The sequence below is a fragment of the Calonectris borealis genome, chromosome 17 (assembly GCF_964195595.1).
Source record: "Calonectris borealis chromosome 17, bCalBor7.hap1.2, whole genome shotgun sequence".
NCBI classification, from domain to species: Eukaryota; Metazoa; Chordata; class Aves; order Procellariiformes; family Procellariidae; genus Calonectris; species Calonectris borealis.
In genome coordinates this window covers 1,714,409-1,731,144 of record NC_134328.1, presented here as the reverse complement: position 1 = coordinate 1,731,144, position 16,736 = coordinate 1,714,409, and the positions used below count along the sequence as shown (strand labels likewise).

The window sequence follows — 16,736 nt, the reverse complement described above, 5'->3', positions numbered from 1 at the left end:
GAAGGGGTAAAAACTGCTGCGCAACAGCAGCTGGGAGGGAGGAGTGAGAATATGTGAGAGGAACAACTCTGCAGACACCAAGGTCAGTGAAGAAGGAGGGGGAGGAGGTGCTCCAGGCGCCGGAGCAGAGATTCCCCTGTAGTGCATGGTGAAGACCATGGTGACGCAGGTCGTTGCCGCCCTGTAGCCCATGGAGGACCACAGTGGAACAGATATCCATCCTGCAGCCTGTGGAGGACCCCACACCACAGCAGGTGGAGATGCCCTGAAGGGAGCTGCAGCCCCTGAAGAGTCCACACCAGAGCAGGCTCCTGGCAGGGGCTGAGGCCTGTGGAGAGGAGTCCATGCAGAAGCAGGTATTCTGGCAGGACCTGCGGCCCCAAGGGGGACCCACGCTGGAGCAGTCTGTTCCAGAAGGACTGCACCCCGTGTAAAGGACCCGTGCCGGAGCAGTTCTTGAAGAACTGCAGCCCGTGGGAAGGACCCACATTGCAGAAAGTGCAGGATGTCTCCCATGGGAGGGAGCCCACGCTGGAGCAGGGGAACAGCGTGAAGAGGAAGGAGCTGACCCCAACCCACATTCCCCATCCCCCTGCGCCACTCGGGGAGGAAGTAGAAGAGTCGGGAGTGAAGTTGAGCCCAGAAAGAAGGGGGGGTGGGGGGAAAGTGTTTTTAGGTTTGTTCTTATTTCTCATTATCCTACTCTGTTTAATTGGCAATAAATTAAATTAATTTCCCCAAGTCAAGTCTGTTTTGCCTATGATGGTAACTGGTGAGTGATCTCCCTGTCCTTATCATGACCCGTGAGATTTTCATCAGATTTTCTCCCTGTCCTGTCGAAGAGGGGGAGTGATATAGCAGCTTGGTGGGCACCTGGTGGCTAGCCAAGGTCAACCACCACAGTCCTCTAAACCCCTTCATCGCCACCTTCATCTTCCTCACACCCCCAGTCGCCCATGACCTCTCCATGTTCCCTGACCACACTGTTAGTGAAGGGTCTACCAGCATTGTAACATTTATTATTGTACTTTATTTCCCCCGCTCTCAAGGCATGCCAACAGCACATGACTTTCAGTGGCCTAGGCCCTCTGTCTGCCCCCAAACCCCTCCTACAGTCCGGAATTGCCTGTGGCAGGTCTGTGGCAAGTCCATGGAGCATCCATGACAGGTCCATGGTGGGTTCCTGGTGGTCCTGTGGCCCAGCTGCCAGTGCCCCTTCTGTGGGGACATCCTCACATTCTGCCCACGTGGTCTTCCAGCCTCCCCAGCACTCCTTGCACCCGCTTCAGTACCTCCTCCTCATCCACACTGCGGAAGGCCTCGTTGGGGGTGATGGGGAAGGGGTGGTAACTTGGGTACTGTGTGGCCTTGCCATCAATGCCACAGCCATGCAAGCACTCCACCTCCTCTGCCAGGCCCCTCAGTTTTGGCTCCACCACCTCCAGCCATTGTGCCAGCCCCACCAGCCCCATTGGAGCCTCAAAGGCCTCACCATGGCAAAGTACGGCAGCCACCAGCGCCTTCTCCAGGGCCTGGTGCACCTTGAAGAGGACCCAGTTGGGGCAGCAGCGCCTGATGTCATTGTGGACTGCTTGCAGGTCACTCTTGGCCTGCCGCAGCCACCGCTGGGCCTCTGGAATGGATGGAGTCGCGGCCGTGGCCTCCTCATTGCACAACGAGGAGCCATGGCCTTCCTGTCCCCAGCAGTGGTGCTGGGCAACGCTTGCAGGGTTGTACTGGAGGTAGAGGTCCCGCAACACCTTTGGACGCTTGACAGCACACAGCTGCCACGAGGCTGCCAGGCTGTGATCCACATTGCCATTCACCTCTGGCACCAGGCTGTACCAATCCTTCCATGGCTTCTCCTCTGCCACAGCCTCCTCCTGCAGCCTCTTCTCCAGCTCTGGCTCCAGCTCTGGTGCCATGACCTCCTCTGTCTCTGGTGCAGCACCCACCAGTGCCACATCATTCTCCTCCAGAACAAAGGCCACGTCCCGTGGCTCCTGGCAGACCAGCATTTCACGCAGCACTGACAAGGCGGGTGCCTCCAGCTGTCCACCCAGGATGACATTGATCTCCTGTGCTAGCGTCTCCAGGACCCTCAGCTGGTGCCGGTCCAGCACTGTATCTGCATGCCGGATGTAGAGGAGCCGCTGAGCACCACCAGTGAGGCACACGTGGATGACCCGTGACTGGGAGCTGCCCTCCACCTTTGCACCAGAGTGGACCAGCACAGTGCAGATGTCCTCGCAGCACTGCACTTTCAGCTGCTCCACTGCAAAGCCACCAATCTCCTCCATTCTCATCATAGCTCTGTGGCTCTGCCACCGGAGCAGGGCCTCCAGCCCCATCCTAAACCATGGTGATACCAGAAGGGTCTGCAGACGCCTCTGCCCAGGGCAGTGAGAACCGTAGCGACACGGCCGCAGACTGCCCTCCACCAGCTGCTGCTCTGTCACCTCTGAGAGTGCCCGTGGCCGCAGGCGCTGTGGTAGCATTTGCAGCAGCCACCAGGCATTACACCCGATCCCCGGCAGTTCAGCCATAAACACAAAGGTCTTCCCCAAGGCCCTAGAGGCACTTGAGGACACGCAGTCGTTGAAGTACAGGCTGTGGGATGACTCTAGGCAGTCAGCAGTGCTCAGCAAGTACAGCTCAGCCACAGTGGAGAAATCAGGGGGCTCCAGTGCCTCCTGCAGCAGCTGGAAGAAGTGCCGTGTGGCCAGCAGGACTGTCTTCTTCTGATTAGTATTGAGGGTCCCACTGTCACGGCTCTCCTGGTGGATTTGGGCCAGGACACGGCTGTAGTGAGTCAGTGTGGGGAGCAGGACCACGCCAAGGTGTCGCAGGAGGTCTCCATAGACAGCCACGTGGGGGTCAGGCGTGAGGAGATAGGGGTAAAAGTCAGCCTCGTCTGGGAGTGATGTCACCACTTGCCATGGCATGGCCATGTCCCCTGACTTGGCCAGCACCACAGGCAGCTCAGCGAGGCGCGCTGTGTCCACCTCCTTCAGACGGGTCTGCAAGAAGCTGTACACCTTCTGGAGCACGCTGGCCCGTGTGTTCACCTGCTCTGGCATCTGGCAGGCTACTCTGCACACCTGCTCCAGGTTGGCCACCACCAGGGCGGTGGGTATCTCTACAAGGACTCCCATGGCCTCCAGGAGGTCCTGCTTGAGTGCAAAGTACTTTGGCAGGATGGTGGCTGATGTCCACAGGAGCTCAGCCACATGTTCTTGGCAGTGGTAAATGCTGCCCTTCAGGGCCACGGGCTTAGTGCAGGCTGCAAAAGGGGGGTGGAGGTTCATCAAGTTTGGGGGGATGTCCAGTGGAGGCAGGAAATGGATTGAGGCAATTTTCCCCAGGAAACCCTCTGACAAGGGATTGTCCAACAGGGTGCGAAGCTTGTTGAGCATCTCTTGCTGTCGTGCCAGCAGGTTTTCAGTGTGGCACCTCGCCTGAGTGGCTTCCTGCTCTATCTCCAGGGCCAGTGCCTCAAAATCCTCCACAGAGAGGCTGGTGCGGACACCTGCCTTAAGCAGGAAGTCCTCAGCAGCTTCCCTCTTGTAATCTAGGTCCTCAAAGAAAGACTCGGGCACAAAGTGGTGTTGGAGCCGCAGAGTGCGGAAGGAGGGCGTGTTGTCATAGAAGTAGGAGGCCGGGCGCAGCACACCGTGGGCATCGGGTATAAAGGGCACAGTCTGAAAAGCTGCCACAACATCTTCCTTGAACTTATGTTCACTACAGCCATCATAGATGCGTCGCAGGGCAAAGCGCACAGTTTCCATAAGCTCTTGCACTGTGAGCTGGGACAGCCGGGGCAGCACCAGAGTCATAAAGAGCTGCTGGCCGTCTGTGAGCTCCCACTGCAAATCCTTGGCCAGCTGCTGGTGGATCTCGTCTGCTGTGAGCAGCAACGTGCCCTTCTCCAGGTTGTGCAGGGCTTGGGCACCCAAGGGCAGTTCTGGGGACTGGCTGCTGAGCAACAGCACCCGGTGGTAAGGTGCCACAGGTACATAGTCCCCACCATACTTCCGAAAGAGAGGCAGGAGCCTGAGCTGTTTCAGTGCCTGTGAATCCAGTTGTCCCAGCACAAAGTGCAGCAGGACAGTCACATCCCATTCTTTTAAGTCCGTCCAGCGGAGATCAGCTCTGGTGTTTGCCAGCTGGGCCACCACAGCCCTGGGCTTTGTGTCCTGCAGTGCCATTGTCTTCAGGCAGCGGTAGGCAAACGTAAAAGGCAGCAGGGACTGCTGGAGCACAGGGATGCCCAGTTTGTGCAGCACCTTGGCCACGTTTGTCTCGCAGTCAAAAAGAACATTGGGGAGGGAGGATAGCGGCAGTAGGCTCTTCGAGCCTTTCTCATCCCCCTGAACAGGTAGCACCTCCACATCCTGGAGAGGATCCATGAATAACTTCCTGCCTGCCTCCAACTCGTCTTTGGCCTTTGTGTCTGAGTAGACCACAGTACTGAAGAACTTCCACAGCTCCTTGAGCCACTTCTCCCCCTCTGTGGTCCAGTTCAGCTGACCCAGCTCCTCCTGGATGAGTGGCGTCGCCTCCAGGAGGCCAAGCTCCTTCACAAAGCAAGGCAGGGTCAATTTAGAAATTGACTTGTCGGCAAAGCGGTGGCAGTGGTGGGGGAAGAGGTGGGCAAAAGAGCTGTGGAAGACTGGGTGACGGCTGCTGAGGGCATTCAGGCGGCCATCTTGTGTGGCCAGCAAGGGCAGGCCTTCCAGTTCTGCCTTGTCCTTATCCGTGGGCAGCAGGCAGTATTTCAGCAGGATGGAGCAGTTCTCCGGGGTCCCTAGGGGTGTCTCAGCCAGCATGCAGGGCACAGGGAGTGCCAGGGCCTTGAGGAAGCACTGGAGAGAGGCTGGATCCAAGGCAACAGCCTTCACATGGGCTTCAGTGAACCCCTTATAGATCTGCCGCAGGTGTCTGAATGCCGGCACCAGGTTCATGTTCAGGTGCTGCAGCACCTTGTGGAGAGCTGCCTCAGGCATTTCCTTGAGGAAGTATGGCTCTGTTAGCACATCTCCTCCACCTGGACATGCCCAGGTCACTGTCACCTTGCTGTCAGGTGGCTTCATGTGGTACACAGGCACCAGGGGTAGGCGTGCATGACTGAGGTGCCCATAGACATCCCTCACGAGGTCCTGAAAGACAGGTAGGGAAGAGGTGACAGCAGGGAAGAACCGAAGGTAGTGGGAGGCCAGGTGCTTCTGGCAGTCCTCCAGCGACTTGAACTGGAGCCCTTCAGGCCCCAGAGCTTTCTGCTGCCTGGTGAGAAAGGCACAGTATAGTGGAGCCACCAAGCGCCGAAGCAAGAAGCCATTCCAGGCTGCCTCCGTGCTGCCTGGGTCCTGGCGGAGATTGCGTCTGGCCGCATCCACAGAGAAGTTGGCATTGATGTGGACAGGCAGCCCTGTGGTCAGCGGCAGTGGGAGGGTGCAGAAAGCTCTTCCCATGACTTTGTCCAAGCCCAATGGCTTCAGGCAGGCAGCCACAGCCCCATAGGGCAGCCGCCCAAGCGCCGGAGACTCCTCAGCCCCCTCCTGCACTCCAATTTGGGAGATCACCCTCCACATGGTGCTGGCCTTGGCCTTGCTGGTTTTGACTGTCATGTCGTAGGAGACAAAGGTGGGGGTGTTCCCATCCATGGCTTGGCTCAGTCTTGCTTGAAAAATCTGTCTCAGCTTTGCATTACCGTCTGTCAGCTCTGTGGCCACCCGCAGCTTCTCTAACACCTGCTCCCCATCTGGGGGGATCTCAGAGAAGACCACGGTGCGGATGTGCCGGAGGAAGAGCACCAAGTTCTCACCTTCCTCAGCCAGTACTCTCTCCACAGCCATGAGGTCTTGGTCCCGCACAACCATGTCAGACAGTTTGGAGATGGCAGCCCCAGCTGCAGTGCGGAGCGGCAGCCGGAAGAGGACACCCTGGTTCAGGTTGAAAAGGGAGGGTAGGAAGGTGCCATAAATGTCTGGAAAGGTCCTCTTGAACTCAGGGTTGACAGCGAACATCCCACCAGGCCTCTCAGTTGTGGCTCCGGGCACATAGTAGAGATGGGGATCAAAGACACACAGGGCACTGTCTCCAGTAAGGAAGGCTGGGCAGTCAGTAAAGTGGAAGACAGTGTTGAAGCCAAGGCCATATTTGCCTGTGACATCCTGCCGGCCTTCCTTGCCACCCACCCCCAGACGCTGAATGCCTTCAATGTCCTTCTGCTGGAAGGGGCTGTCATTGTAGATGCAGAGGGCAGGGCCCTGCAAGACCTTCCAATCCTCACTGAAAGTGGCATCCACTGGGTGCTGCCGGCGGTCCCACACGAAGTGCACAAGCTCTGCCCCAGCATCGTCCGCATTCTGGAGCAACTCTGTCACAATATCACAAGCGAATGCTTGGTACTCACCCAGGATGTTCTTCAGCCGTGTAGGCAAGTCCTCATGGGCACCAAATGGCTGCGCCCAGAGGCTCAGATCTGACGTGAACAGTCGGTTCCTCTCCAGTGCCTGGTGGCGTGTGGTAGGCACCTCACAGTGCAGGGCTGTGACTCGGGACAGCTGTTCATGGCACAGCAGGACATCTTTGTCCACTGGCATCCATGGTGTATCATTGAAGCGGAGCTTGTCCCGTGGACGCAAAATGCCCTTCTGGTCAGGCAGGAAGAGTTGCTGGGTCTGGTAGGCATCTGGCTTTTTGGCATCTTCCATCAAGCCACAAGACACCAGCCGCAAGGCCAGAGCCAGCTCTGTGTCAGGCAGCGGCTCTCCAGCATGCATCTCTGCTAGGATGCAGAGCACTTGGGCATAATCATCCCAGGTGAATGTGTGGCGCAGCCCCACACACTCCCAGAGTTCGCTGTAGGGCCGGTACTGCTCTGGGAGCTGATGAAGATAGGGGACAGCCTCAAATGACAGTGTCTTAGCCACAGCCATGACCGGCACAAAGTGGGAGCCCACCAAGATGAAGGGCTCCCCTTGGGCCACTGCAGAAGCCACCTCATCCCAGCTGGAGTGATCTCTTTGGAGCAGCACGTGCAGGTACCTGTAGCAGCAGTGGGTGCTGTCTTGCAGGTTCTCCAAACGGAGAGCGTTGGAGCTACAGCTCAGTGCCTGCAGCTGCTCAAGGACTGTAGCTGCTGGTGGCTGCCGGTCCAGCCCCAAGAAGGATTCAACCTCCTTGGGGAGGCTGAAGTTTTCTCCCAGCATGTTAGGAGCCAAGATAGGGTGGATGAGTCCAACTAGTGGGGCATGGAGGTGATGGTAGAGCTGGGCAGCTGGCAACAGCACATGTTCACCAGTGGGCAGTGTACCAGGGAGGAAGGGCACAGTCTGGAAAGCTGCCTGCATGATGTTGTTCACTCTCTCCTCCACTGCATCGCGAAGCAGCTCAAGGATGCAGGCAGCCCTCCGGCAGCCCTGGGCACGGTCCTGGGTCCAGATAAGCTCCACTGTCTTTGCCCGCTCCAGCAGCTCTGGCAGGGTCATTGTGTCCTTAACCATGCCCAGCCGCTCCAGTTGGCTTAGTCTTTCCGGGGAAAGGAAGGCATCCCCAGTGGGGAAGCGCCCATCCTTAGGGTCATATAAAGAGGCAGTGCGGCCTCTGGGATGCACCAGGCAATTGATGAGCTGCAGGTGGCCATGAGGGGTGGCAGGAATGCAGGGCACTGTCTGCAGCACTTTGTCCACATCATCATGGGACATATCCAGTGCATGGAGAAGCAGTGGGTCCCGGTCAACAACAGAGAGGTCTTCCAAGTTGGGAAGCACAAGTTCGCAGTAAAAGCGGGGCCAGTCATAGATGCCAGCATCCAATGCCTTCCCGAGGCCCCTCTGCACCTTCTCTGGCAAGGCCACAGCTAACAGGGGATGGGGCAGGGTGGTGGCAAAGACACGCTTCGCCATGGCACCCAACTTGGGGTGTCTGACCACAGCCTGGTGCAGGAAACGGGCGTCCCGCAGTGAGCACCATGAGCGGCCATCAGAAAAGAGCCTGGGGCCATTCCTGGCTGCCACAGCCTGGTAGAAACCAGTCACAGCCTCCGTAAAGGGGTAACGGGCAGTGTTAGTGTCCGGCCAGAAGACATGATATTCATAGCTCTTCAACTCACCTGCCTCATGCATGGTGCGGAGGTGGCCCAGTGCCCGGAGCCAGGCAACCGGCACGGCATTGCGGAGCAGCACCCGGTTCCACTCACCCCGCTCCGCCGTGTCCCACAGCCCCTTGCGGTTTGAGAGGATGCTGAAGGCCCCATGCACGTGGATTGGCAGCCCTGAGGCGATTGGCATGGGAAGGTGGCAGAAGACTTGCCCCTCCTCGGCACCCAGACGCGGCACCCACTCGCCATCTGCAGTAAGGGCAAGGGGAAGGGCCACACCAGCCATGGGAGGCAGAGGATGGAGCCCTGCCTGTGTGTTCCGGTGAAACAGTTCCAGCAACTCCCCATCACCCTGACACACCAAAACTAGGTAGTGCCATGTGGTCTTGGATGCCTCCTCGCAGGCTGTGAGCTGCTCGATAGCTGCCCAGCTTGGGGGGTCCCCAGGGGCCCCCAAGTCTCGGATCTCCTTTCGCCGCAGCGTGGCCAGAGGCATGGTATCCTCCGCAGAGGTGGCCATGTCTGGCAGCATTGCCAGGGACATCTCCCTCATCCTCCGCAGGAAGAGCAGCAGGAGCCGGTTAGAGCCAAGGAAGCTGGTGCCAAGGGACTGGATGCGCTCTGTACCAAAGGCCTCTGAGCAAATCTGTGACGTCACAGCTTCCTCTTCAGTGCGAAAAGGCAGGCGGAAAAGGCTCCCTGGAAAGGGTCCTGGCTCAGGCAGGCGGCACCCAAAGATACCATGGTAGGGCCAGAACTGCTCAGCAAAGGCACGGAGGATGCGTGGTCGGCTGGAGAAGTCCAGGCGGATGCCAGGGCAGCCGGCCCTGGGGATGTGCTTGCCCAGATGGGTGCCATTGGGATCAAAGATGAGCAGTGTCTCTCCGCTCAGCACTGCCGGCACGTCTGTGACACGGTAGACAGAGCTGAAGCCCAGCCCAAAGCGCCCAATCTGGCCTGCCTGGCCCTCCTTCGTAGCAGCCCCAACCCGTGTGATGTTACGGAGGTCATCCTCGGTGAACAGGGCATTGTTGTAGGCCCAGAGGGCTGGGCCATGGCAGGCAGCCATGCCAGGGTCTAGCAGCCCAGAGGTGGTCTTTCTGCAGCGTCGGAGGTCCAGGAGGAAGCGGCACACAGTAGCTCCAGCATCCTCTGCATTCTGGACGATCTCTGTGAAGAGGTCACCCTCCTCGCCGTACTCCCGGAGGATGTTGCGAAGCCGTAAGGTGATGGGCTCCGAGGGGCCGCAGGCTGTGAACGGCTCTGGCCCCAGCACCCGCGTACTGAGCAGCTCCGCGCCGAGGAATATGGCTGTGCTGGATGGCACTGCCTCATGCACCACCTCCTGAACATCCTCCTCTGCCTCCAGCTCCATGTCCAGGTAGACAGTAGAGGCAGCTGGGCGGAGGGCAAAGCCCGAGCCCTCCAGGGTCCTCACAGGAACCGGCACCGTGCCCTCGCCTTGGTGCCCCCGGCTCTTAAGCCATTCCAGGACAGCTACAGCCACCTGCAACTCTGCTGCAGTGCCAGCTCTGGAGCTGCGTGTGTCTATGTCCTGCCCCAGGCAGCGCAGGGCTGCAACCGCCCTCTCCTCACTCACCCTCTCCTCCACCCCCCAAGCCCTGAAGAGGCAGCTGTAGGGCAGGAAGTCAGGGGGCACGCGGGGCACCAGCATCCCCAGCTCCAGATCCTCAGGATAGGCCAGCACGGCATCACACGGCAGGGCAAACCCAGCCCCGGTCCACACCACAGCATCGTCTGGGGCAGCCCCAAAGGTCTTCAAGTTTTCCTGCATGTGCCGGTAGACAGGCCGGAGCGCGGGACCTACCTCACCCATGTCCCTGCACCCTGCCAACTGTCTCAGCTGCTTCCACACTCTCTTTGGCGGTGGGGTCTGGCTGAGCCCCAGCTTCTTCTCTGCCTCTGGCACAAAGGTGCCGGTCAGGTGCATGGCAAGCCCCACCAGGGGCTGGTACTGGGTGGACCGCAGCTTTCTGGGGGACAGGAATGGTTGCCCAGGCTTTCCAGTGCACTTAGAACGAGGCACCCATGGCAGGGCCTGGAGCTGCTTAAGGTTTGCAGCGCTGAAGCCAGCCAGTGCCTTGGGGTGGTTACAGACCTCGATGAGTGCCTGAGCCCTGTCCAGAGCCGCTGCGTCACCCTGACTCACACTTGCTGCAGCCTCTAGGATGTCCGACGGCACCAGGCACCCCTCACCGTGCCGCAAGCCCAGGGCTCTCAAGGCGTGGAGGACAGGCGGACTGCGGAAGGCGGCAGGAGGAAAGCGCTCAGGGCCCAGCAGTGCCTGCAAGGTCCTCTCGCAGGGATCGTAGAGGTCTCGTGGGCATGTGGGGCCGTTGGGGGTCTCCAGGAAGGCCAGCCTGCTGCAGGCCTCCTGGAGCGAGGGGCTTTGTGCAAAGAGGATGTCTCCATGCTGCAGCACCCAGAGCAGCAGAGCCTGTGTCTCAGCCGCCCGCCCTGCATAGGCGCCCCGGGCCACGGCTCTGATGGCCTCCAGCGCCACGTCGGCTGCACTGATGAGGGACCTCTGGAGCCTCCCCAGGAGCCGCCGGTCAACTTCATCCCGGCACTGCAACACGGCCTCTGGCAGCACCACATCTCTGGGCAGCTCCAGCTCTGGCTCCAGCGCTGGGGTGGCACCGGCCGGTACCAGCTCCGTGGGCTGTGGGGTGGCCAAGCAGGGCAGTGGCATGAAGAGGGGCAGAGCAGCCAGTGTGTCCCTGTCCTCCTTTGTCAGGGATGGGATGTCTGCCAGGTAGAGCCGAAGGGTGACCACATCCGCAACAGGCAGCGAGGCCAGGTGGGAGGCCACAATTGCAGGCCCCCGCCTGCCCAGGGCCCGCAGGGCATTGAGGGGGGATGGAGGCAGGACATAGCGGGTCAGGGAGCGGTGCCATGTGCCCGGTGGCACCACTGGGCAACCCAGGACTTCCAGGACAGAAGCCACAGCAGGTGGCAGGCACTGGTCCTCCCATGCCTGGAAGATAAGACTGGACTGGGGTATCAGCGGAGCCAGACGGATGCTGGGGGCACCCAGTGGGGACAGGGGGATGAGAGGGAGCCCCTCCAGAGGGCCCAGGTCTTCCACGTGGTGGGCCAGGAATTGCCACAGGGCTGGGAACCAGGAGGCTGGGGGCTGGGGAGTGCCTTGGGCCGGGCACCAGGTCACTGGGGTTGAAGGCTGGGATGTCCAGGTGGGGGGCAGAGCCAAGCGTAGGGTCTGGGCAGTCACGGCTGGGTCCAGCAGAACCAGGTTGGGGAAGAGACCTGTATGCGGGAGACAGAGGCTGGATGAGGAGTATGTGGGACCTGGGACCTGGCAGGGGGACCCAGGATGTGGGGGAAAGAACCCAAGATCTGCAGGGGATGGGGGATCCCCCATACTGGGGATGGGAGGACCTGGGCTCTGGAGGGACATGGATACCCAAATAGGAGGAACAGGGGAACCCCAGATTGGTGGGGATAGGGGAGATCTGAGAGGGAAAGAAGTGTTAGGGGGACCAGTATTGGGGGGCACAGAGGTCCTCAGATGGAGAACACAGGGAGACCCAGGATCCGAGGGAGCACGGTGGGGACAGGAGAATGTGGGAAGAAGAGCAAGGACAGGGGAGTCCCCAGAGACACGGAGATGCAGGATAGGAGAGGTGACCCTGGGCTCAGACAACACACCCCAAACCAGAGAGAGAGAGTGAGACTTGGGATCTACAGTGCTGCTGAATGGAGGGGGGAAGCCCAGAGAGGGGCCTCAGACAGGGATCAGGGACACCAGGTGTGTACAGGGAGTATCAGCGTGGTACAGGGGCTATTGGGGCCGCAGAGGAGCCCAAGGGTGTACAAGGGTGCCTAGGGGCGTTGGGGTTTAGAGGGAGAGCAGGGGACCCAAGGGTGGCCCAGGGACCCCCCGTCTCTTACCCGCCTTGGCAATGCCTCGCAAGAGGCTGTCCAAGCCTGGCTCCAGGTCCAAGGGCAGGAAGGACCCGGCCAGGCCAGGCAGGAGCTCCCTGTGGGGACAAACGGAGCTGCTGGGGGACTAGAGGGGTAATGGGGGGCAGGCAGCTTCCTGGACACCTGGCTCAGCTCCCACTCAGTGAGACCCGGGGAGAGGAGGAGGGCGGTGAGGCGCCCAAATGTCCAGGTTCGACCCTGGCCTCCCTTTCAGCTCAAGAGTGGGAGCTGCGCCCTGGACAACCAGCTCACCTGCCCACTCCCTCAGGGAATGGGGCTGCCTGGGGCCGCGGGCTCACCTGGGGCAGTCGGACGTGTCCACGTAGACAATGGCTGACGCAGTCCCAAAGGCCACGAAAGTCCCATCGGCGCGAGGCAGGAGGGGGAGACCCCGCAGCTCAGCATGGCACCCATCCCCGGCCACGTAGCGCAGCAGGGAGAGCCGGTCGGTGGCCGGGAGATCTACGGCCCCGTGGTGCCGCAGCACGTCCCGCACGTGGCCCGCCGTGGCCTCTCGCACACCCTCCGCCATCCCCAAAGCCAGCGCCCTCCGGACGTGGGCTGGGACCTCAGCCACTGGCTCCCCGGCTGCCACCAGCAAGGCTTGGACCACCCGCCGTGTGGCCATGTCCCCTGCGGCCTCCGGCAGCAGCACAGCCTCGGGGCCCCGCAGCCGCCCTGCGGCCCCCTCCGTAGCTGGCACCAGGATGGGGGCAGCTGCCAGCTCGCAGCAGACACGGGTCACCAAACTGCGGATGCGGCCACAGCTCGGTGTGCGCTCGGGGTCCGGCCAGATGCTGTAGGCGTCTGCGCCAGGCAGAGCCATGGCCACGGCAGCCATGTGGCTGTAGACCCGCGGCAGGAGGCCAAGGAGCAGCAGGGCGTTCCAGCGGGCATCTTTCTCACCCTCCTCGCCCTCCTCGGGCCAGCGGAGGTGGCGGCGGTCGTCGGAGAGGGCGAAGGGGGCGCTGGCGTGGACGGGCAGCCCTGTGGCCATCTCGTCTGTGGCTGGCAGGGGTAGGAAGCAGCACAGCCGCCCTCGGCAGGGCCCACGGATGGGGTGCGCCAGGCTCAGCTCGGGGCAGCACCCCAGCCCTGCGCCCAGTGCCACGGCCGGCCCCTCTGTGGCCCTGCCCGTGGCCACCAGCCATTCGCTCCTGTCCCCCACCCCATCCCCGTGCAGGGCCACCAGACACCATGCCAGACTCAGCCCCTCGTCCCCTGATGGCCCTGGGACAGGGAGAGGCTGAGAGGATGCCACAAGGGTCCCCATGAGGGTCTGGACCCCATCAGGGGCCACGTGGTACAGGGCCACGCGGCGGATGTGGCGGAGGAAGAGGAGGGCAAGAGGGGCCTCGGTGAGGAAGGTCTGGAGGAGGCTACGGAGGCGCTCAGGATCGGAGACCCCTGCAGCGATTCCCGAGGGTTGCCGGCGAAGCGGGAAGCGGAAGAGGGTACCCTGGGCAGAGCCACGGTGCTGTCCCACAGCTTCCAGCCCAGCCCAGAAGGGCTCGAAAAGGCCAGGAAGGTCCTGGGCTGCAGAGACGTCCCAGCGGGCACCGGCACCTGACAGCACCCGGCATTCGGGGTCCAGCACCCCCAAGGATGGGGGGCTCAGCACACCTGGCAGGTCTGGGGACATGGGAACCATGAGGCCACAGGGATGGCATGGATACCACTGCCTCCCCAGATCATCCCAACCTAGCAATGCCCCAAGTGCCACCCAGTACCCTCAAGTTCAACCCCACAGTGGCTCCCGTGATCCCAGGTTTAATCCCAATTTATTAGTCCTCCCTCAGCTTTCCCCTGCAGCCCTGCTCTCCATTGCCACCCAGCCTCCCCCCAGCCTCCTGGTGCTCCAGGTTGCCTCACTTCAGACACAGCCCTCCATTTTGTGCCCCCTCAGTGCCCCCCTCAGTCCCCAGCACCTGTAGTTCAGTGCCTCCAGTACAACCCATATCCCCAGTTCAATTCCAGTTGAGGCCCCCAGTGCCACTCACCGGTGAGGTGGTAGACAGAGGTGAAGCCCAGGCCGAAGCGCCCCACAGTGCTGGGGTCCTCCCGCTTGTGCGACACCCCTGGGCGCAGGAGCCCTGTCCAGTCCCGGGGGGACATCAGGGCATCATTGTAGGCCAGGAGGGCTGGGCCTGGGGGGTCGGGATCATGGGTTAGGGGAGACTTGGGACATGTAGGGGGGATTGCGACCCACACTCAGTATCCCCACAACCTCAGTCCCCCCTCCAGTCCCACAAAATCCCCCTCAGTGCCCCCAGTACCACTGAGTCGTCCCAGTACCCTCAGTGCCCCCAACATCCCAGAACACCTCATTGGTTCCAGTTCCCCCAGTCCACTCTGATCCCTCTTCAGTTCTTCACCAGTATCCCCCAATCCCTCCCAGTACCTGCCAGTGCCACCCTGCACTTGTGCCCGTAGCACTTCTCACCCTGGGTGCCCTCCAGCCCCCCTCCGGTGACATCAAACTCCCGTTCGTCGGACACAAACACGACCTCGTTAGCGCCAGCGTCGTCAGCATTCTGCACCAGCTCCTGGGTTCAAGGATCAGTGCCCAGAGAATTAGGCCCCCACAGCCCCCTGAGAAAAGCACCGACCCGCTCTCCCAGCTGGCCAGCAAGGTCCAGGGGCTGGTGCTGGGCAAGGACCACCACCCACCGCAGCCGCCTGCGGTCTGTCTGCCCAGCTGGGCCAGAGAGCCCAGGTGGCTGGGTTCCCTGGGGGTCTCACCTTGAGGATCTGCCCCCCGTCGGGGTACTTCTGCAGGATGCTGTGCAGGTAGTCAAGGAAGATGGGTGCCCGCTGGCAGAAGGCCTCCCTGCAAATCAGAGAGAAGGGGCTGGGACGAGGGCAGGGCTGGCCTCCATGGGTAACCAGGACCCCCATGTCCTCCTCAGATCCCCCAGGATGTCCCCCTCCTTGGGGAGGTCAAGGACCCTATCTCCTCCCCGGACCCACTGAAACAACCACCTCCAAGCCCCCCCACCTCCCCAAGGCCCCCATCTCTTCCTGGGATCCTCCGGCAACCCTGAAACTTCCCCATATCCCCCCAGCAAGCCCTGAGCCCCCCATAATCCCCACCTCCCACAGTAACCCTCCAGGTGTCCCCACAAACCCCTGAGCCCCCAGTCCCACCAATAGCCCCCAGTGACCCCCGGAATCCTCCAGCCATCCCCCATGTCCCCCCATAAAACCCCAGTAACACCCCAGTGCCCCCCCCCGCCGGCGCCACTCACGCATTCGGCTGCTGGAGGGCCATGACGGACGCTGCAGGGGGACGCCCGGGTCCCCGCCGATGAGCTGCCCGCTGCCGGATGCCCGGGTCCCCGCCGATGAGCTGCCCGCTGCCGGATGCCCGGGTCCCCGCCGATGAGCTGCCCGGAGCCGGACGCCCGGGTCCCCGCCGATGAGCTGCCCGCTGCCGGATGCCCGGGTCCCCGCCGATGAGCTGCCCGCTGCCGGACGCCCGGGTCCCCGCCGATGAGCTGCCCGGAGCCGGACGCCCGGGTCCCCGCCGATGAGCTGCCCGGAGCCGCTGCCGGACGCCCGGGTCCCCGCCGATGAGCTGCCCGGAGCCGCTGCCGGACGCCCGGGTCCCCGCAGCTCGGTGGCCCCGCCCCGCCCCCCTGCCCCAGCAGTTTCGTTTCCCCGCCGCACACGCTTCTCAGCTCTTTTTTAACTCAAAAATTGCAGCGGGGGAGGGGGCAGGGAGACACGAGGCCAGGAGGACACAGCGGTGGCTCGCGGGGGGGCCTGGGGCCCGCCATGGGGCAGGGACGTGGGGATATGGCTATGGGGCAAGGACCATCAGGCCATAGCGATGGGGATGTGGCTATGGGGTGGGTGACATTGGGCGACAGGAGTATGGCTATGGTATGGGGGCAGCGTGTGGGTATGGCTATGGGTTGGGGACCGTGGCAATGGGGCAGGGGGCCATGGGGATATGGCGAGAGGGATGGGGCCACTGGGGTATTATGGCAATGGGTCAGAGATACATGGGAATATGGCTATGGGGTAGAGTACGATGGGACCATGGCCATGGGGCTGGGGCCGTGGAGCCATGGATCCATGGGGCAAAGGCCTTGGGGCTGTGGCTATGGGGCAGGGGCCATAGGGATATGGCTATGGGTCAGGGCCCACAAGACCATGGCAGTGGGATGGGGTCCATTGGGGTATGGCAGTGGAGCAAGGGCCATGGGGATATGGCTATGGGGCAGGTGGCCATGAGGCCATGGTAATGGGGTGGGAGACATGGGATACAGCTATGGGGTGATGCAGTTACATGAGACATAGCTATGGGGTGGGATTGCTGTGAGCAGTGGCCCATCACTATGGCACGTGGGGACATGGAGACATAGCTGTGGGGTGGAATTGCTATGGGTCAGGGAGACACTGGGATGTGGCTATATGGTGGGGGCATGGAGGACATGGCAGCGGAGTGGGGAGGACATGGATACATGACCTGGAAATGAGGTAGGGAGGATGTGGAGCATGTATATGGGGTGATGGGTACATGTAGGACATAGCTATGGGGTAGGGGGTGACTTTGGGACATGTCTGCAGGATGGGATTGTTGTGGGGTGGGGGGGACATGGGAACATGGCCGTGGATTGAAGGCTGTGGAAAGATTGATGAGATCCAGATCATCATCGGA

General features: G+C 61.5%; 1 protein-coding gene across 1 annotated transcript; it reads right to left on the bottom strand.

Moving 5' to 3' along the window:
• Positions 1-773: 773 nt before the first annotated feature.
• On the bottom strand, positions 774-15,397 carry LOC142089591 (sacsin-like). Its single transcript, XM_075166243.1, has 7 exons — positions 15,319-15,397; positions 14,813-14,900; positions 14,514-14,616; positions 14,071-14,217; positions 12,370-13,702; positions 12,038-12,126; positions 774-11,392 (listed from the first exon to the last, which is right to left on the bottom strand). Exons 1-7 carry the CDS (start codon positions 15,339-15,341, stop codon positions 1,233-1,235), a joined length of 11,943 nt encoding a protein of 3,980 aa, XP_075022344.1. The 5' UTR covers positions 15,342-15,397; the 3' UTR covers positions 774-1,232.
• Between the last annotated feature and the right edge of the window lie 1,339 nt (positions 15,398-16,736).

What these genes read in the sequence shown, in the direction of transcription:
- LOC142089591 (XM_075166243.1), bottom strand. Translation starts at nt 15,341, where the DNA reads ATGGCCCTCCAGCAGCCGAATGC. An exon ending in ACGGGGGGCAGATCCTCAAG is followed by an intron (nt 14,617 to 14,812) that starts GTGAGACCCCCA and finishes CCTTGAACCCAG; the next exon opens with GAGCTGGTGCAGAATGCTGA. An exon ending in GACACGTCCGACTGCCCCAG is followed by an intron (nt 12,127 to 12,369) that starts GTGAGCCCGCGG and finishes TTGTCCCCACAG; the next exon opens with GGAGCTCCTGCCTGGCCTGG.